Source organism: Orcinus orca, chromosome 9 (assembly GCF_937001465.1).
Source record: "Orcinus orca chromosome 9, mOrcOrc1.1, whole genome shotgun sequence".
In the NCBI taxonomy this organism is placed as follows: Eukaryota; Metazoa; Chordata; class Mammalia; order Artiodactyla; family Delphinidae; genus Orcinus; species Orcinus orca.
The window spans coordinates 22024974-22045727 of record NC_064567.1 but is presented as its reverse complement, the minus strand read 5'-3'; the positions used below and the strand labels follow the sequence as shown (position 1 = coordinate 22045727).

General features: G+C 49.8%; 1 protein-coding gene across 1 annotated transcript in view; it reads left to right on the top strand.

The window, feature by feature from the left end:
- Positions 1-15824, top strand: part of CPA5 (carboxypeptidase A5) — a 90392-nt gene extending 74568 nt beyond the window's left edge. Inside the window, exons 13-20 of the mRNA XM_004272198.3 lie at positions 7637-7735; positions 8886-8987; positions 10187-10288; positions 10644-10754; positions 11219-11309; positions 14604-14803; positions 15059-15143; positions 15633-15824. Of these exons, the coding sequence (XP_004272246.1) occupies positions 7637-7735; positions 8886-8987; positions 10187-10288; positions 10644-10754; positions 11219-11309; positions 14604-14803; positions 15059-15143; positions 15633-15820 (978 nt within the window). The 3' untranslated portion in view covers positions 15821-15824. The remainder of the gene's footprint in view (positions 1-7636; positions 7736-8885; positions 8988-10186; positions 10289-10643; positions 10755-11218; positions 11310-14603; positions 14804-15058; positions 15144-15632) is intronic.
- The last annotated feature ends 4930 nt before the right edge of the window (positions 15825-20754 follow it).

The following is a 20754-nucleotide window of genomic DNA, read 5'->3' as shown; positions in this document are numbered from 1 at the left end:
AAGGGAGACTTCATCCCAGGCACCCGCCCTCACTTGTTGCTGCACCTTACAGCGTCTTTTCTGAATGTCGTGAAATTCTATTTTAATTGTTCTGTCTTCAAGGATATCCCAAGGAGTCTCTTTCCTAAATCGATTCTTTCGGGCATCACTGGGTTAGACCTCTCTGGCTGCACCCCTCCGCAGACGCCGTCGTGTACCTGTAGATTTGTATCCACGTAGATTCCTGCGCAGCCACACTGTGCTGCAGCTAATCTCTAAGGGCTTTGCGTGTGGGAATACACAGTCCCCAGAGTGCACACACTTGACATCACATACCATTAGGTGCATTCCTCCCCCTGTAAGCACGGGCCTGGGGCACTGCGGTCCAGTCAAAGACCTTTCTTCCTCCTCAGGCACATCTGTTTCCCACTCGATATTTCCCTAATTAAATCCCCCGCAAACAAAAATGGGGAAACTCCCACAGACAAGAGAGGCTACCACATCAAAAGACTTAGTGCTCAATTCTCATTTTTCACCGGTGCCTGCATTTTGAAGTTTGCATTTCCCTGCTTCTGTCCTGCCCTGGAGACCCTGCAGCATTTGGCAAAGAGATAGGAAGAGGTCTCTGACATTTTTCTGTTGATTTCTACATATCAGGAATGGACCCAGAGGCACCTGTGAGTCTCCCCCGCTTCACCGGCTCCTCTGGAACTGTCCTCTCCTGTCATCCCCGGCCCCTGGATTCCCTTCGCTGGTGGGAAACGGGGAGCTTTTCATGCCCTCTCAGTAAAATGCCCTCGACTCCGGGCCCTAACCCAGTCCGGCAGGATTTTCACCAACAACTTGCTCTGTCGGCAACGCATCAAGCTCTGATTGTTATACTTGAGATCACATTTTGGCTCCCAGGGAGCTGGGGCTGGGAGGAGGCTGCTGTGTTGAGTTGATTTGTGGTGATGATGGGGGAAGGTGTCTAGGAGGAGGGAAGCTCAGAGGTGCTAACAGGAGGGAAGGGCTTTGCACCACTCAGGTTGTTGGCCTCCAGTCTCACGTTTTAGTTATTGACGCACAGACCTGGTTGCCTTCTGTCTTCTGGATCACCTCACCCCAGTGTCTGGCATAGTGTCTCCTGCATGGTGGGCCCTCAACCACTGTGTGCTGAATGAATCGCTCTGTTGGCAGGTTCAGGAGGAGCATGCCCGGAGAGAGACCTGGCTAATATGCTGGTCTTTGTCTCCAGAGCCCCCTCCCCTGAGCCCCTCAAGGTACAGAATCATTTGCCTTATCTATCTTTATATTCCCAGCACCTACCATAGGGCCTGCCACTTAGGCGGGGCCTAGTAAATGTTAGTTGATTTAATGGACGTGAGAAGGAGAGGGAAGAGGAGAGAGTATGCTTGCTTGTTAGTACCAGGCTGAGAGAAAGTGTGAAAAACCTTGGTGCCAGCTTTTACTTTGGCCAGAGGCGCTGGAGATTTTTGAGAAAGGGAAGTGCCCCCCTGCCACTCCTGCCTTGTGATCAGAGGGATGCTTGAGATCTGCTTGTTCATTCCACCCACAGATGCAGAGACACCTACTGTGTGCCGGGTATTGGGCAAGGCACTGGAAAAACAAAGATAAAAAAATCTAGTCACTGGATCCAGGGGCGCTTGAGTGCTGTGGGGATGGGAGAGTTGAGGGGAGTAAATCAGTGATTACAATGGAGTGGATGATGCGCTGATGGAGTGGAGCAGGTTGCTATGGGAGCGAGTACAAGAGGCACTGCATGTCGCTCCGAGAAGGCGGTAATTACGGTGTGGCTGAAGAGCGGGAGGCGGGGGGCGGGGAGGGGAAGGGGCCTATGATTGGCACTGAGGCCAGACCAGAGCACAAAGGGCATCCTCCACCAGGTGAACAAGTCAAGATAAAATCCCGAAAAGTGTGGGGGAGCCATCGGAGGGCTCTGACATGATCAGATTTGCATTTTAAGAAAAATCCCTCTGACAGTGACAATGTTGACAATGTTGAGGTGGGGACAGGAACAGGGAGAGACTGACAGACAGGAGGGTGGTGAGGAAATTGCAGTGGGCCAGGGAAGAAATTATCTGATTCTGAGTGAGCTGTATTTGCATTTAATTTTTCTTCACCTCCTCATTCTTTTCAGCCCTTTGGTTTTGTTTTTTTTTCCCCTGGGATGAGTCACCATGGAAAAGCTTCACTTGAGCAATCAGCTCTGTGGATTTTAATGGCTTTTTTCTGATTACAAAATTAATAAATATTCATGATAGATAATTTGGAAAATAGGGGAAAGCACAAAGGAGAAAACAAAAATCACCCATTCTCCGAGCACGCTCTAGAGCAAGATACAATTTAGCGTAAATACTGCTTCGCCAACTTTCCCCTCTCTCCTGGATCATTCCCATTAGCATACAAATATAGAGTTACTTCTCTCATCTTAAAAAGGTCCTCTCTTGATCCTTTCCCCCACCTCCAGCTATCACCCCATTTCTCCTCTTCCTCATAGAGCAAAACTCCTGGAAATATTGACTGTACTTACCATCTCCATCCCTCTCCTCGGGTGGACTGTCCACTGCCTGCTTCACCTCAACTGCCCTTGACAACGTCACACACAGCTCCTAGGTCCAACTCAGCAGTCAGCTCTGAGTGCAGTGTCCTGTTCTTTCATCTTTCAGCCTGACTGGTCACTCTCTCCTCTCTGGAACACGTCTCTCCTTCTGGCTTCCACGACACTACGCTCTCCTGGTTGTCCCATCTTACTGGCTGCTCCTTTGCATGTTGTTTCCCTGTTTCCCAGTTCTGTCCTTTGACCTCTCCTCTACCCCCTCATCCAGGATCATGGCATTGAATACCTTCAACCTCCTGAATACTCCCATATTTATAGCTCCAGCCAGACTTATATATCCGACCTGAACTCCGGACTGACGTATCTGACCATCTACTTGGCATTTCCACCTAGGTGTCTAATGGGCATAGCAAACTTCACAGGTACAAACCTAGCTCCCCTGGCCACTCCCTGGCCTGCTCCTCCATAGCCTTCCCCAACTCAGGAAATGGCAGTGCCATCCTCCTGTCACTCAGACAAGAAACCTGGAGTCATCCTTGACTCTTTTCTCACATCCCACAGACAGTCCATTAGCAAATCCTACCAGCTCTCCCTTCAAAATATATCTTACCACATCCTATTCTATCACCACGGGTCGACATCCCATCAGCCTTCACTTGGATTATTCTGGTAGTTTCCTAACGGTTCTCCCTGATTCCACCCTTGCCTCCTTATTGCCTAGCCTCAAAACAGCAGAGGTGACCTTTAAAAATATGCAAGTCCTATTATGTCACTCCTCTGCTTAAAACCCTCAGTGTCTCCCCACATTATTCAAAGTAAAACCCAAAGTCCTTAAGACTGCTGTAAGGCTCTACACGATGCAAGCCCCACCCCACGTCACTGGCCATTCTCCCCTTGCTCACTCTGCTCCAGGCACTGGAACCTGCTTGATGTTCCTCCAGCTTGCCTGACCTATTCCTGCTTCAGTGCCCTTGACTAGGATCATACCTCAGGGCCTTTGCACTTGCTGGTCCTTGTAGCTGGAATGCTGCTTCTACAGATATCGGCATGGCTTATTCCCGCACTACTTTCAACACTTGATTCATGTATCAACTTTTCACCCTATTTTAAGTTGTACCCTTCTCCTCCCACACTCTCCCAGTTCCCGCCCTCACTTTTCTCCTTGGCACGTACAGCCTTCTAATATCCTATATGATTTACTTATTTGTCTTGTTTGCTGTCTGTCTCCCCTACCAGACTGTAAGCTCCATGAGGGCAGGCAATTTTGTTTTGTTGGCTGCCATATCTTTAGTGCCCAGTGTGTGCTTCACAAACACTGGTCTGCTGAGTAGAAGAGATTAAAAAGTGGGAAAGGTGTTGGCTGGGTGGCAGCTCTAAAGAGGAGAGGAAGACAGGAATAGGCAAGGAAAGGAAGGAATCATGGGTAAGGCCCTGAGGGAGAGCCAGAGTCTGGCTGCATGGGGATAGGGGGCTGAGGAGGGTTGGGGGTAGGAGTTGGGAGACAGGGTCAGCAGAAGGACTAGGCCCCTCTCTTGGTCCCAGGGAGGGGCAGGGGCTGCCTGACTCACCCAAGTGACCACTAATGGGGGTCACCTGCTGTCCAAGTCCTGCAGACACCACTTCTCCCTGGAGGAACCCAGATTTCCTGGTCATGCCCTGTAATGATTATTCCACCAGAGTCCTGGAGTCACCCAAGAGTCACTGTTGTTGTCCTGTCGTTGTCATCATCATCATACCTGGCATTTACTGCATGCTAGGCAATGTTCTAAGCATTTTACATGTATTCACCCTTCTAATCCTCACAAGAACACTTCAAGTATGTGTGAAAGTACATGGTAACATGACCCTCATTTTATGAATGTGCAGAGAATTTCCTAATTTAGGAGACTGAGGCACAGAGAACTTTGCAATTTGCCCAAGTTAGTGACAACGTCAGGATTTAATCTGAGACAGCCTGACTCCAGGCCCTGGGCCCTTTACTCTTGTGCCGTCTGCCTTCTCAAGCGGTGTCGTTGTTCGTATGGCGTTTTAGCTTTGCCTTTTGGGCAGGGAAGCCCCGGTTCGGTCTTGAATTCTGAGGGGTCCATTCTAACAGCCCCAGATCTGTACCCCCTCACCCGCCATCCAAACGTAGGCATGGACTGTAACTGCCACTGGCCATGCAGCTGCGACTGCAAATGTTAGGCCTGGAAGAGGAGGCCAGGGATGCATGAGAAGAGGTGACTGCCCTCCTCACAGAGCGGACATTAGAACCCATCTCCTGCCCGCCACCACTGTTTCTGTGAACTTCGTCCATTTTACGTCTGTGGTTGGAGTGAGCTGTGAATGCAGATTCCCCTCAGGCGTCATCTTCACCGTTAGGATCAGCTTCCCCCAGCTCCCCATCTTGGAGGTGCTGTTCTTAATGTCCCCATCCTTCCTTGCTCCTGTCATAAATTAATTTACACCGAGGTATTACTTTCCCTGTCAGCTTACGGCTTCCAGGGAGGCAAATGGCTTACTTCTGAGTCTTTTTTTTTCTCTGAGAAGCCTGACAGGGCTGTAATTAGGCAAGCCTGCGGCAAGTCTGCATTCTTAGTTCTCCCATCCCCTTCCCTCAGCCCTGTGAAGGGAGCAAACATCTGCGTATTTTTCAGGCCAGGGTAGATTAATGTTCCTGGAATCAAGGGCCCAGCTGTGAGGGCTGAGCATTCCCAATTTGTAAGCGGGTGTCATATCCATTCACAAGGCTGTGAGCGTGTTTGGAAAGTTATTTGCAGTTTAGTGCCGACTTCCCATTTGCCTCCAAGCTGTCGTGTGGAACAAAGGACAGCCTTATGGGAACTCTCTTCCTGTGGGTGTCCCTGAGCTGTGGGGAAAGAACTGGGTCCTCAGGTCCTATCTTCCCAATTTTTCTTCCCTCTCCTCCACCTTCACTCACCACCTCCATCCCTAGGAAGTTAGATGTATGGGCCCTTTAACTTTACGGCGTTGGGGCCCTGACTCCGGGTGCGTTGGCCTGACCTGCTCTCTGCTCTGCAGCTGCTCACTGCAGCTGGTCATGCCCGGCCCACAGTGAGGGACACACATTGGTCATGGAGGCTGCTGAGATTTCCATTGATTTTCTGGGAAGAAGACAAATTTCCTTTGTTAGAGCTTCCCAGGCTGGTGCTTGTGCCAGTGAGGATCAGGGCTCCTCCAGCCATCTCTAACTAAACCAGCAATCCCAGCTTTGCCCAAGTGGGAACGTCCCCAGCCCAGCGAGTTCAGCTAGAGAACATTGCAATTACAAATGCCTAGCGTGTAGTTGGTGCTCAAAAAGAGAATGAAATGAGCCCCAAACATTGACTTCCACTCCCATTTAAAAATCTGTGAACTTGAGGGTTGTGAGCAAGCTGACAGGGGCGATGGGGTGAGTGTGTCATCTGATAGTGGCCTCGGCTGCAGCGGGGCAAGGCGGGAGTGTTTCTTCTAGCCCTGGGACTGAAGGCGCCATGGCTGCTGCTTTATTTTTAGCCATTTGGGTGTTTTGTCTTTGTTTTAGTATTATTTATTCATTTAGAAGATTTTCCTTATTGAAGTAGTGTGAGCACGTTGCCAAAATGCAAAAATAGAGAAAAGGAAAAATTGCTTGAAATCATAATCTTTCTCTCCTAACAGGCATGTTAGCATTTTGGGGTTTTTTTTGACATTTTACTATGTTGTTTTCCTATGCTTGGGGTATTGCCTTTTCATTATTTTAAAGCATTTTTAAATTACAAGAATACTATGATGGACTTTTCACCTGTTGTTCATATTTTATATGTGTGCTTACTCTTTTTCTCTCTATGTACACACACACACACACACACACACACACACACATAGACGTGTGTGTGTGTGTGTGTGTGTGTGTGTGAGATTCTTATTAGCTTTTAGTTTTGATAGCAAGCTGGCCTTAAGGAACGTAATGTTAGAAACTAGGATATCTGGGTTTTTATCTCACCTCTGCCCCTAGTTAGCTTTGCTATTAAGTCTCTTTACCTCTCTAATTTGCTTTTTCTCTAAAACATGAATAGTTAATTCTTGCCCTGTCATCAGGTCATCTGACCAGATCAACCGAGATGATGAGTATACAGATGCTTGGTTAAACTAAAAGACTCTGGCCTGAAGCAAGGCATTATCAGGATTTACTTGTGACCCAGAGCTGCAAACCAGAGTGACTCTGGGTTGACGGCCTCTGCTTTCCCAGCACCCCTGTGGCAAAGCGGCCCAGGCACCTCCCATGCTGCACAGGCAGGGCTGAGTCCTGGGGTGCTTCGGTCCCTGGGTGTCAATGTAAGGGTATGAGCTTAGGGTGAAGGGCACCTGCCCACCTCACTGAGTCCCGAGCTGAGAAAAATGCCCCAGGATGATGTGGGAGGTCAGTTCAACCCAGGCACTATACTGCCCGCTCTGTGGGAAGTACCACATGAGGATTGTGTGCCAACTCCAAATTGCCACTCAAGGAAGGACATTACTTTGGCTCACCTGTACTTGTGTTTAAGAGGCAGTTAAGATGGTGAGTGACAGACTGTTGGCACATTAAGTATAATGATTTGGACTGGCTTTTCGAATGGCTTGGACATCAACTGTCTGGGCTACTTCCTGGGGCAGAGTGCATGCTGTGGGTCAGGGGAGCCCTCTGCTCCCACAGGGGTCAGTGTACATAGTTCAGCTTGGGCTTTGGCTCAACAGAGTGTTCACAGAGGACAAAAGCAATGTTGGCAGTAGCTCATGAGCATCTTTTCCAAGACACTTTTATATCTTTTATTACATTTTATCCTTTTGAGATGGGCAAGGCAATTCCCAATTTTAAAGCTGAGGAAACCAAGATCAAGGTTCCGCAGCAAGTTAGTGGCAATGGCACACTTAGAGCCAAGTTCTCCAGACTCCTTGTCCTGTGCTCATCTGGGAAATGGCAGCATGAATGCCAGCTTGCCAAGTGGAAGAATCACCCAGCAACCTGGCATCTCCTCCTTTTGTGCAGTTCACACTCACAGCGGCTCATTCTCGCGTGTCGATGCTGTGTTTGTGCAGCCAGCTGAGGCAGGGCCTCAGAAGAGACATGCCTGGCCCAGCCTCCTCTTCGCTTCCTAGGTGCTGCTGGACGAGGAGAGAGAAGCCATGGTGAAATCCCGCTGGCTGGAGCGCAGCACCAGTGGCTTCAGTTACTCCTCGTATCACACCCTGGAGGAGGTGGGTCTGCCAGGTCAGGCTCTGGGCTCTGTTGTCCTCTTGAGCCCTCAGGGTCTCCAGCCTCAGGACTCTGGGGTCTACAGGAGACTGTGAGCTGACGCTTGGGGAGTGCAGAGCACACACTGGGCGACAGGAGGTAGACAGCTCAAGGAGGTCCAGAAGCCAGGATTCAGATAGAGGGGACTGTGGCCCGGTCCAGAGGAGGCGTGGGAGGTGGAACACTAGAGCAGGGATCCAGCACCGTCCAGAACAGAGCAGGTAGAGGCACCTTCCTATCTGACATTCTGGCTAGGGATCCAGGGGTCTTAACCTCTGAACGACCATTCCTGTGTTAAGTGACCCCAGCTGTGAGTACTAGAGCATAGAGGGACAGGAAGCTAGGCATGTTAGAGAGCCATTTTGTAGAATTAAAGAGTTGCGTTCAGCTGGAGAAAATTTATGATTACAGTTACAGCCATTGAGGGCAGGCATGACTGATTGTGACTTGTTCATAAAGGTAGAATATGCAAGAAAAGCATAGAGACGCCCAGTCGAGAAAGAAACTCTAGGCACACATCCTATTTCCATGTAAAGGATGACATTATTGATATTGTCCATATATTATTATCATTATCACTCTCCCCGTTTCATGAAGTCTGTTAATAGAGGATCCATTTTCTTTCGTATATTTGTTAATTTAATTATATATTGGAAGAATAAGAGAATGAATTAGTATATTCCATCAGTATTTAGTGATGTCAGAGATAAATAATCCTGCCTTCAAGAGGCTTAGAATCTAAAAGGGTCAGGATGACTAAAAACAACACTGCAAGGACTGAGATCTGTCAAATGGATTGAATGGGCCAATAATATGGAAGCAAGAGAAACTTCCAACCAGAGAGAGCCATGCAGGCCGACCCTGGGGACTGAGTAGGCGCAGCACGTGCTGCTCTTCCAGGCAAGGCTTAGGAAGAGCCTGGGAATCCAGGCTAACCACAGCTCCTGCCTTAGACCCAAGGTAGTCTTTGATTTTTGTGATACTTTTAGATCCTCAAGGGAGGTGGGAAAGCATTAAAGAGGGTGGGATGGGACAAGGAGAATACTCAGAGAGATCCTGGGATTTGCCCCCTCCCTGCTTAACTGCCCCTCTGAGAAACTTCATTCCTTTCAGATATATACCTGGATCGACAACTTTGTAACTGATCATTCAGATATTCTCTCAAAAATTCAGATTGGCCACAGCTTTGAAAATCGGTCCATTCTTGTTCTGAAGGTAAAAGCTAGCAATGTTGACCACTAGACTGTACAGTGAGTGCCTCTGGCATAAGTTGAGCTCATATGGGGTTGTGGCTGGGTGGGAGTTTTAGGGAGAGAGATGTGTACACTCTTGTCCCGAGGTGACCCACAAGCTTTGGGATGGTGGTGTTCGGGGACCCACCCTTGTAGGTGTGGACAGGTGGTAGTGCAGTGACCTGGCATGTCTGGGTCAGGAATCTGGTGGGAGGGTTGCTAAGGAGATGGAACTGCAGAGTGGCAATCATCACCTTGGACTTGGGATGTGAGTGTGAGTGAGTCAGCATTCTTCCTGTTACCTCAGTTGCTTCATCTGTTTAATGGGAAGAGCGGTACCCAGAGGCTTCATTTACAACAACTGAAGTCATCTGGCTCAGGCAGCCCCACAGACAGGCCTGAGTCTATGAGGACAGCTTTCAGCCCTTCACAGGGGCCACTGGAAACAGAGCTCTAGTAAACTTGGCAGCAGCAGTGCCCTTGGCCATGAAGGAGGCAGGATGGGTGAGAGTGTGGAGCCTACGGGAAAATGATTCTTTGTGTGTGCCCTAGAGGGCACTCAGGAGCATGGACCACGCAGGGCATTTGACATCCAGCTCTCAGAGAAGACAGGCACTGCAGTCCTCAACAATGCCCTGGGGGACTCTTCTGAAGGGTCAAGTGGTCTCATCTAGCTCGGGATTTGACTTCGCCTGTGCCTGCTTTGATTTCCCTTAAGGGCTGTCTGTGTTCCCCCTTTAATGCTAAGACCTTGCTACTCAGTGGGATCCTTGGACCAGGAGCAGCAGCATTCCTGGGACCTTGTTAGAAACTCCCAGCCACACACCCCTTTCCAGATTTACTGAATCAGAATCTGCATTTTACTGAGCTCCCCGGAGGATTCATGTGCCCCTCAAAATTTGAGAAGCACTAGTCTAAAATACTTTCAAACTTGGGAAATTCTGTGCCTCTGGCTGGATCACTTTGCTCTCCAAGAGCATCACTATGTCTCCAGGGCACCCCCACACGTGTGCACTTTCTATGGGCTCATGCACAGGTACCTCCACCTACAGCCCCCCTCTCAGGAACATGGGGCCGCTCCAGGCAGTGAGGATACGTCTGGGGCCTCCTTCCAGGCAGTCTAGGGACAGCCCTGTAGCTGTTTTGGTTCAAACTTGTATGGGGTCCGGTGCTTTTCCCCAGTTCAGCACTGGAGGTTCGCAGCGCCCAGCCATCTGGATCGACACTGGAATCCACTCCCGGGAGTGGATCACCCATGCCACCGGCATCTGGACTGCCAGGGAGGTCAGCACAGACCATGGGGGCTGGGCTGGGGGAATGGGGGCTGCTCAACTATTTAAGGGCACCTCCAGTTGAAAACTTAATTCGTGGTTCTCCTAACCCGGGGGGCTGTCTACGCTCCTGCCCTATGGAACAGCTGCCATGTGCTCTGGCCTTTTGCAGCACAAAGCCCCAAGCTGTCCTCTGCTTTCTAGTTGTTTAAAATCCAAGCCTTTGGTTCTGCACAAGGCTGAACCTGATGACTGATGCCACCCCTGCCTGCAGCCACTGGCTGTACAGATGTCCTGCTCTGCTTCGGAGGAGAGCCCAGCAGGGCCTCCTGTCCCTCACCCTGTCCCCACCCTGCCCTTTCTTGCAGATTGTCAATGAATATGGCAAAGACCGCATCGTGACAGACGTACTGAATGCCGTGGACATCTTTATGGAGATTGTCTCCAACCCTGACGGGTTTGCTTATAGCCACAGCATGGTGAGAGTACCTGAGAGGGAGGGGGTCAAGGATCAGGGGTCAGCTCTGGGGGAATGGAGGAAAGGTTACTGTGGCTTTGGGATGCTTGGCTGAGGTTCCCTAGGGGCAGGCCCCGCGGGGGCTCCTTGCAGAGCCTCACTGAGGCAGGTGGGCTGCTCAGATACTGTAGCTGCAGCTCTTGCCCTTCAGCCTGCCTCTTGCTGCCCAGGGAAGGCCACTGTTGATTGACTGTGCTTGGGCCTCTCTCCATACCCATGTTTAACCTCATAATACCCCAGGTTTAACCACAAAGCATCTGATCTGCAGCCTTGGCCCAGCCCCATGCCAGCCTCATCCTGCCCCAGAGATTCCTTCCTTTTGCCCCTCCCTGGCCCGCCGGACCCCGCTTCCTAGACCAGGATGTCAGAGGCTCCCACCCAGGAATGGGCCCAGTGAATGAGGTCACCTGCCCTGCGCATTTTCAGAACCGCTTGTGGCGGAAGAACAAGTGCAGCAGACCCGGAATCTTCTGCATTGGTGTGGATCTTAACAGGACCTGGAAGTCAGGCTTTGGAGGTACTGCAGTCTGCTGCACCCGGGGGCAGGGCTGGAGAGGACTTGGTTCCTGGCACGTCTCCCACACAGTCAGATTATGTTGACTCATAACTGGGGAGGCAAAGCAGTTAGCTAATGCAAGTGAGTCATGGCCAGAGACAGGCAGGCACATGCCTAGGATTGGCCGTGAGGTATGGGGAGAGGTTGCATATGTCTGTTAAATGTATACATATGCTAAGCCTTCATGGGAAACAGCTCCTTGCCTGGGGACTAACTGCAAGGGTCAGATCCTAAATATGGCAGAGAAAGGCTTAAGGAGGTCCAAAGTAGTCTTGCTCATTGTTCAAAACCCAGAATTTGTGGTGCCCCACCCAAATATCTCTAGCCCTTCCTTGAATGGAGCATGCCACAAGAAAATGCCTCCAAATTCATTCCCTGAGACCTGTGACCCAAATTTTGCCCTCTGGGGAGGCCAGAACAAAGGTTCGAACATAGAATAAACTAGTTCCTTATCATTAACACTGACTTGAGCCTGGCTTTTATTTTTGGCCCAATTACTTTGTGACCCTGGGCTGTTGGACTGTTGTTTACCTGCAGGGTTGTATCATTCAAGGGAGGGGTGGGCAGCTTCCTCCTGAGTTCCCTTGGTGTTCTTTCTGATTATCTCCCTTGCCACACGAGGGGCTTAGGGACTAGATGGGGAAACTGAGGCTTCCAGAAAGCCCAGAGATGAGTATGTGGACCCTGGGAATGCAGAAATTTGATGGTTGGGGTTCTGGGTCTAACCAGGAAAGTCTCCAAAACAGAGGGGTGTATGGGTACAGCCCTCAGCCCCCAGATATTGCTCCCACACTATACTGGGGAATCAGGGTTTGGCTCCACAGGAGACGATGCCGTGCTGTTGGCTGCTCCTACCCCCTCGCCATGCTGTTGAAAAGCAGATCTGCAGATGGGAGGTCAAGCCCACGAGATAGAACATTCTAGATCTGGATGCCCATTGCTTTGAAAATCTGATTTGAGTCTGTTCTCATTGAAAATAAGGACAGCTCTGAAGCATACAGAGCGAGGCCACCAGCCCACAGTGTAGGGGTTGCCTGAGAGTCTGGGGCTGTGTTTTAGCTGCTTGTGTAAGGGAACACAGCCACATAAAATTAGGTTTCCACCTCCAAATAACCAGACATTTGCCCCCAAGCGGGCATCCACGTGGGCCCCTCAGAACTGGCTGAAGGGAGTGCCCACGTACCCTGAGACAGACTGGCTAGAAGAAAGACAAATTACCTCTTAAAGAAAATAACTTTTGTGAGTTTCACCACAGGAAAAAAAATCAGTATATATATATACACAATGTAAAAAAAATATGTGGGAAAAAAGCCCAGAGGGGACAAAAAGCTCCCATAATCCCCCTGCCCAAAGATTACTGCTTTTAATAATTTACCATGTCCTTCCAGTGAGTTCCCCTTGCTACAAATTACATTTTTAGAGAAGGAAAAATAAATAGCTAATGAATCCATTAGCAGGTACTTGTGAAACAGGCAGGCTCAGAGGACTTTGACTGTGAATGTCAGAGACAGACAGCTAATTCCCATTTGGTCAGGGGAAGATTAGTTTATTCTGCCTAGCTCAAACCAGAACTAACGGCCTGAAGTGTTTCTCCATATTTGGGCAAAGCCACCTGGTCGTTGGCAGGGGAACCACTTTCCATGCGTGGGCTGCAAACGCAGACAAAGCTTGCAGCCTCCCTCGCTCTGCTCATCTGTTGCTATTTGTCATTCATCAAGTGTAGCAGGTGCAGAGGCTCCCAACAGACACAACAAACAGGGCCACAGCTGGGCCAGCTCCAGCCTGTGAGGCTGCTCCTACGCCCTCTTTTCCTGCAGGCACATCCCCTTCTAACCAGGGTCAGTCCTTGCCCTAGGCAAGGACCTGAAGACCAAGAAGAGATGCGCTCCCAGGTGACAGAATTGCCTCTGGGCCTGCCTGTGGCCAGAAATATCGAGTGTCTGGTTAGTGACTCAGGGGGGAAGATTTTGTTTATGGTTTTATTATTGCCTTAATTTAATTGCTGCGTAAAGAGTAATCTGTAGATCATCCCTCCCACCCCGCTGCCCTCACCTGCACCCTTGGGGAGGACCTGTTTGCTGCAGTCCTAGAGCAGCATCTGAACTGGTGGGCAAGCCTCTCAGCTCTCTGGCCAACTCACTGCCCTGAGGGGTGCTCTGGCATCCTCAGGAGGCTTCAGAAGTTGGGGCAATCTCTGGCCTCTGACTGGGCTTCTGTGCAGTCATTTCAGGGAGGAGGAGTGAGAGCAGGACCTGGGATGCTCTTTCCAGTTGTGTTCCTAATCCACAAATCATGACCAGCCCAGCCTAGCCCTCCATGACATGGCCCTTGGGGAGGGGAGGAAAACAGAAGAGGAAGAGAAGAGATGGGGAGCAAAGAGTCTAGTAGGAGATGGGAACAAATTAAATTTGTGAACAGAATAGAAGCACAGCTGCTCTTTGCCCTCTCTCCAACTTAGGTCCCCAAGAAGAATTTTCAAAGACACTTTGCATCTGTGGTTCCCAGACCAGCCTTGGGCAACTATGGTGATCTAGTCTCTCTTTTACTCCAAGTTCATGCTGTTCTTGGGCTATGGCTGTGGCAAAGCTTGAGCAGACAATAAGTCTGAGCACTCAACTGACCCAGGCCTTTCCCATGGCAGTGGAGGGTCAGCAGAGAAGGATCAGCTCAAAGGGGTCACTGCTCATAGGGGAGGCCAGGTTGGAGACCTACTGGCAACTGCTGAGGCAGGCCTGCCTTTCTAATGGAGCCACAGTCAGGACTTAACCAAAGGACAAGCCAAGGGAGCTCCCTACAGGGCCACAGAGCTACTGAGCCATGGTGTGGCAACACTCCTCTGATGTACTAGGCTAGGGTATGAAGCAGTAACAAATATCCCTCCAAATCTCAGTGGCTTAACACAATATAAATTTATTTTTCATGCATACAAAGTCCAATGTGGGTAGGTGCCCCTCCTTGACAGCTTTCTTCCACTGGTGACAGAGGGATCCAGGACACTTCTCCATTTAGAGTTTTTTCCTTCAAGCACACAGACAGAAGAGAGTGTCGAGAAATCGCACTTGCTCTTAGCCTCCAACTAGAAGTGACACATCATCACTGCTCACATTCTCATTGGTCAAAAGTAGTCACATGACCTCAACCAAACTGCAAAAGAGGCTAGGAAATGTAGAGGAGTACAGTATATTTTGTGAGCACTAAGTGTCTTTCCCAAGCCTGGGAATTTGAACACTTTGGGTGCTTTGACTCCACTTCCAGGAAATGGTTCTAACAACAACCCCTGCTCAGAGACTTATCATGGGCCCTCCCCTCAGTCAGAGCCAGAAGTGGCTGCCATTGTGGACTTCATCACGTCCCACGGGAACATCAATGCTCTGATCTCCATCCACAGCTACTCTCAGATGCTCATGTACCCCTACGGCCACTCTCTGGAGCCTGTTTCAAACCAGGAAGAGTTGGTGAGATTGGCTGCTTAGGGCTTGGGGGAGGCATCCAGCAGACTCCCAACAGGCCCCATGGTAGGGAGTGGGGGGTGGGGGGACTTGTTCTCACATGTGATCAAGTTCAAAACTGGAGGTGCTGTGCTTCCTTCTCACGAGAGCCATCTACATGTTCAACTTCCAAGACTCTGAAGACCCTGCTTCTCAGCAGCTGGTGAGGGTGTGGGAGTGTGGGGAGCGCCGGCATCTCACTCTCTGGATTTAATCTTGCAGTACAGTCTTGCCAAGGATGCAGTGCAGGCCCTGTATGAGGTTCATGGGATCGAGTACATTTATGGCAGCATCAGCACCACCCTCTGTGAGTGAGCCTTCCCTTGTCTGTTGCTGCTTCAGGCACCACATCCACCTAGGGTCGGGCCAGGTGCAAGCTCTGCTGACTGGCAGGCCTGGTTGGCCACAGGGTTGTGCCATAGATCTAGCTGGGCTGGGCCAGAGCTGATTTCCACATTTGAATAGAAGGGTGAATGGTGGTACCCAGACACAGACACCTGTTTCTTTGCAGCATTAATTAGTGCCTATCTCCCAATGCCTGGGTTACTGCAATGTTCTTTGAGGGTAAATATCCCAAGTCTGGTGGCCTCCAGAAGCTTCTTTTTGCCAGGGCAGAGATTGGGCTGGGTGAGCAGCGTATGGCCCAGGTTGAGGCCTGGGCCAGGAAGCTTGGTGTGGTCTGGAATGGGTGGGAGTTTGGCCCCCAGGGCCCACTGTCCTCTCAGGATGCCTCTGTACCTTGTGACCACACCCTGTTCTTCCTTTTGGGGGCATTTCTTTGCCCTTTTGTATCCAGATGTGGCCAGTGGGATCACTGTCGACTGGGCCTATGACAGTGGCATCAAGTACTCCTTCACCTTCGAGCTCCGTGACACGGGGCACTATGGCTTCCTGCTGCCAGCCACACAGATTATCCCCACAGCCCAGGAGACGTGGATGGCCATTCGGACCATCATGGAGCACACGCTTAATCACCCCTACTGACAATACTGCTGAGGGCAGAGCCAGAGGGTTTGTCTTCTTTCCCAAGGCCTGGGCTCCTCCTGAAACCCAAGTTATGGATCCCTTCCCCACCCCTGCCCTGACTCCTTAGGAAATAAAAAAAAGTTTGAAGAGGCTTGGTGGCTTCTGGCACTGACTGCCACCCCTTTGGGCTCAGCATTGAGGAGGGGACAGGAGCCTTGGAAATGCCTCTTCGTTCCTCAGGTATCCATGCAGACAGGGGGACTAGCAGCCCTTCCTTTTTCTCCTCTTGAAATGTTCTCGGGGCCTAGAACAGATAGCACACCCCCTGGAGCGACTAATACACTGCACTGTCCCTTTGGTATTTACATTTTAAGTGAGCCTGGAGGGGACAGTATTTGATCTGAGGGAGTGGATCTCCAGTGGTGGTGTTTCTGGCACCCGGAGCGAGGGGTGGGTACAGACAGGCAGCCTCCTCCTCTTCCTGCTTCATTTCCCATGCTGGGTAGGGAGTAGACGCACATTTCAGAGTCCTCCATTCAGAAGATCCCTCTCACCCTGTTAACGAAAGTGAAAAAGTTACTGGTTTGTGACCTGCTCTTCCTGGGTACCCTCACAGCCTCCCTTGGTCTTGGGAGCAGAGTCGCAGCCAGTCAGAGCCAGCACAGCACAGCACTGAACATCCAGAGAGAAGTCCTCTTTTTCCTCCTCACGATAATCATCGTGGTTGTCGTGCACTGAGAAGTTAGTTTAGGCAAGGCCATTTACTTTATCTCAGGGAGAGATTCTGAGATACAAATGAGGTCCCTTCCCCCATCCTCAGGCTTCCTTGTACCTTTTGCCTTCCCCCATCACTGGGCAGCCGGGATAGTGGGTGGGTCTGTTTGCCCTGCTTTCAGGGGAAGGCAAGTACCCCCGAGAACAAGAAGTCAACTGGAGAGCTGAATGGGCTTGTGTAAGTCTGAGGCAGGAAGCAAGACTTTCATTTGCAAAAGCCAGACTTTAGTAATTGTTGTTGCTGAAGGAAAGGATTGTGGATACCTATGAACTGGCGCCTGCAGGACACGGGGTGCAGAGTTTTACAGACAGGGAAGAAAGCGGGGGAAAATAGGAACAAGTCCCCCTTTCCACCCAACCTGTAAAAGAAGACAGAAGTTGGACCAGTTAACGGAAAGAGGGGATCAGTGGTGATCAAAACTCTGGGTATGGGCCATGTCCAATATGGCGCCTGAGCCTCAGATTAACAGTGGCTGAGCAAGGGCTCTGGACAGGTGATTAGAGGCAGCCATATGGCTGGGTACACATCAGTAATGCAGCTGTTGAGAGCTCTTAGCAAAGAAATGAGAAGGTTGGCGGGTAAGAAGGCTTAGGGTAGAGGCAAGTAGGCTGAGCCGAGGGGCCATGCAGCCAGCAGCCATGATGGCACGGTGGGCATCAACTGGGCATGCCTGTGCCCAGGACCAGCTGTTCTGTGTGGGAGGCCTGAGAAATCAGGGAAATGAACCCCTGAAGAACCTAGATCATTTCCAGGGGAAGGGCCAGTGACAGAGGATGAAAGAATCCTGACTCGGGCTAGAGTTTCCCAAAAAAGATGAGTTTTTTTAGAGCTGGAAGTGGTCTAGAATTTCCAAGCTGAAGTTTTCTGCTATTAACAGAAACCCGAGGTCATGGGCTAAGTTAGATAAATAAAGCAAGTCATACTTTTGCACACTGGAGTCTGTGATTATAACTTTTATGCCCTTTGCACAAATATTTTTATTTCATCCTCAGGGGGAGGATATTACCGGTATTAATAAGCTTATTAATAAGCTCAGATAAGGAGAGCGTGATTTGGAGAAGTTTTAAAGGCCACAAAAGGCCATATAGATTGAAAGTTGAGGGAGATTTGAACTTGGGTTTGTGTAACTCCAAAACCACCATGTCACCATTTATCCAAGCGTGGCCTGTGGCAGAATCTATAGGAAGTCATTTAACATAAAGATGTTTGGGTTCCACCCCCAGGCTGAAACAGAATCTCTGGGGTGGACCCCCAAATCTGCTTTTTTTACCATCTTCCCCAGAAATTCCGAGGTCCCTTAAAGGCTGAGAATCTCTGATCCCTGCTTTCCTGCTTCCCAGAAGGAACACATTCAAGTCTTCTAGGGGGAGTGGGGCTTTGGGCCTCCTACCCTCTGCCATTGTCTATTAGGGCTGAAGGTGACTACAGCAGTGGGAAGCCAGTCATCCTTCCCCAAAATATTCCCAAGGGGCTGCCTTGACCCTAGCCAAATGCAGTGTGGTCTGCAGACCACAGGCATCAGCATGACCTGGAAGCTTTTTGGAAATGCAAATTCTCAGGCCACCCCAGCCCTACTGAATCAGAGTCTCTGAGGATGGGACCCAGGTGATGCTAATGCTTAGTTGGAGAAGTATTGCCTTAGAGGCAGGAGTATGTGGACGCTGATGGGCTTCCCAGTAACAGTGAAAATAATAAACTCTTTTCTGGCACATAGTGTGCAGCAGGCATGGTTCCAAGGATTCAACACATTGCCTCCTCACAGCTCTAAGAGGTAGGACTATTTTTTTTTAAATAAATTTATTTATTTATTTTTAATTTTTGGCTGCGTTGGGTCTTTGTTGCTGTGCGCAGGCTTTCTCTAGCTGCGGTGAGCGGGGGCCACTCTTTGTTATACTGTGCAGGCTTCTCATTGCAGTGGCTTCTCTTGTTGCAGAGCATGGTGCACGGGCTTCAGTAGTTGTGGCACGTGGGCTCAGTAGTTGTGGCACGCAGGCTCAGTAGTTGTGGCGCACGGGCTTAGTTGCTCCGCAGCACGTGAGATCTTCCTGCACCAGGGCTCAAACCCGTGTCCCTTCCATTGGCAGGCAGATTCTTAACCACTGCACCACCAGGGAAATCCCGAGGTAGGACTATTACTGTTCTTATTGTCAGATGAGGAAGCTCAGGCTCAGAGAGGACAGTGGCTTTTAAAAGGCACATAGCTACTGAGTGGCAGGCCTGGGACTGGCCTGCAGGTGACCCTGAGTCATGCCCAAAGCCCTTCAGGACCAGGACCAGGAACTTGTTGCACAGATCTCTGTGCAGCCAACAGGCCCACAGAAGTTGGGGCTGAAACTGCTTTCCAGATGGGGGGTCTTCTTAAAAGGCAATTTTTTCCTTAAAATCCTTCAGTGACTTAAAATAAAACCCGCCCAAGGCGCCACATGGCTGGCCCTGCTATAGGCCCTACAAGGTGGCTGGCCCTCTCTCACCTTGTTTCAACGCCTCATTCGTCAGCCCCAACCTCACCAGCTTTTTCTCAGTTACTTCAGCTCCTTCCCAACTAGGGGCCTTTGTATGTGCTGCTCCTCCTTGTCTGGAATATTGTTTCCTCTTACTCTTCCTTCGTGTGGCCCACTCCGTAAAATTTCCCCTTCAATTTCATTGCTTCACTAGTCCTTCTAGGACCACCCACTGGAAGTAGATCTATTATTTTCTTTTCCTGAGCCTTATTTCTTTCTTTGATAGCAGTGATAATAATTAATTGACTTCTTTATTTGTTATTGTCTCTACTGCTAGTTTGAGAGCCTATGAGGGGAACGACCATGTTTGGGTTATTCACTCTCAGTTCCTGTCAGGCACACAGTAGGTGCTCAATATTCATTGAAAGGGGGTGTTTCTTCTCCTCAGCCTAGTGCAAATTACAACTAGGTTTAGCGTATGTGACAGAAACCCACCTTACTGTGGCTTAACCAGATCAAGGTTTTGTTTCTCTTACAGAATAAGTCGTCTGCGGTGGGCAGTGCAGGGCTAGTTCAGTGACTCCTTGATGCACTGGGGACCCAGACCCCTCTGGCCTGTTCTGTTTTGCCACTTTCCTACTATTTTGACCCCTAGTCTGTTGCCATCATATGACTGAATTCCAGGCAAAAAAAGGGTAAGGGTAAGGGGCAAAAAAATGTGAGCCAGCTGAATTGGCCATCCATGGGCTTAAACTTACATCTTATTGGCTGGGACTGTGTCAGGTGACCACGCCCAGCTGCAAGAGAGGCTGGGAAGTTGCTTTATAGCTGGACACATTACTGACCCCCCCAAAAATTGGAGTTTTGCTGGTAAGGAGGAAGGGGAGGATGGATATTGGGAAGGCAGCCAGCAGCGTCTGTTGCAGCTTCTCTGATGGGAGAGAGGATTTGAAGGGGCCTTTGAATCCATTTCTTTGCTCTAGCTCATCAAGTGACTGACTTTATCATAAAGCCATAGAATTTTCCAGATGAAAGGGTCCTTTGAAAGCTTCTAATCCAACCCTTTGCAGTTATAAAGACTGGGGGCCTCCGGATCATCTAACTTACGCAAGGCCCCACATGAACCTAATGGCTGAGAGAAGCCGGGGATCGTCCTCCTAGGACTGAGGGGTCTCCTCAGCAAGCCCAGGGGGGTGATGGCTGGGGATTTAAGCTTATCAAGTAAAAGCTCAAGACTTAGACATGCAAGTTTTGAAGATATTACAGAATAATCTCTTTTTCATAAAACTTGATTTCCCCCCACCCCCATTTCTTAGGTATATAATGCTAAACAAGAATTTATTTTTCTGCATTCTGCTTGTTTTTCTTTTTTTTTTTCCTCCCAACAAGCTGTCTTTTTTTCGTATGTTTCTTCATCCTTTTCACCAGTAAAATTTATGAGCATTTATTTAAAAGAAAAAAACATTGGAAAAACTGAAGAGAGAAAGAGCGATTATACATATGGAAAGCTATAAAGAACCACAGTGAATGTGCTGTGGTTATTGCTTTCTTAAGAAAACAAACTAGGCAGGCAGTTTGGAATGTGAAAGAGTCCTGTGTGAGGGCAGGGCAGGCGGCAGAGGCCAAGGGTGATGCACTAATGGCTGGGGTCCTGGGAGTCCCGTGAGGTGCTGTCCATTTCCCCTGTCCTCCTCCATCTCCCCTCTGACCACCCCATACAGGGCCAGAGAGAAAAT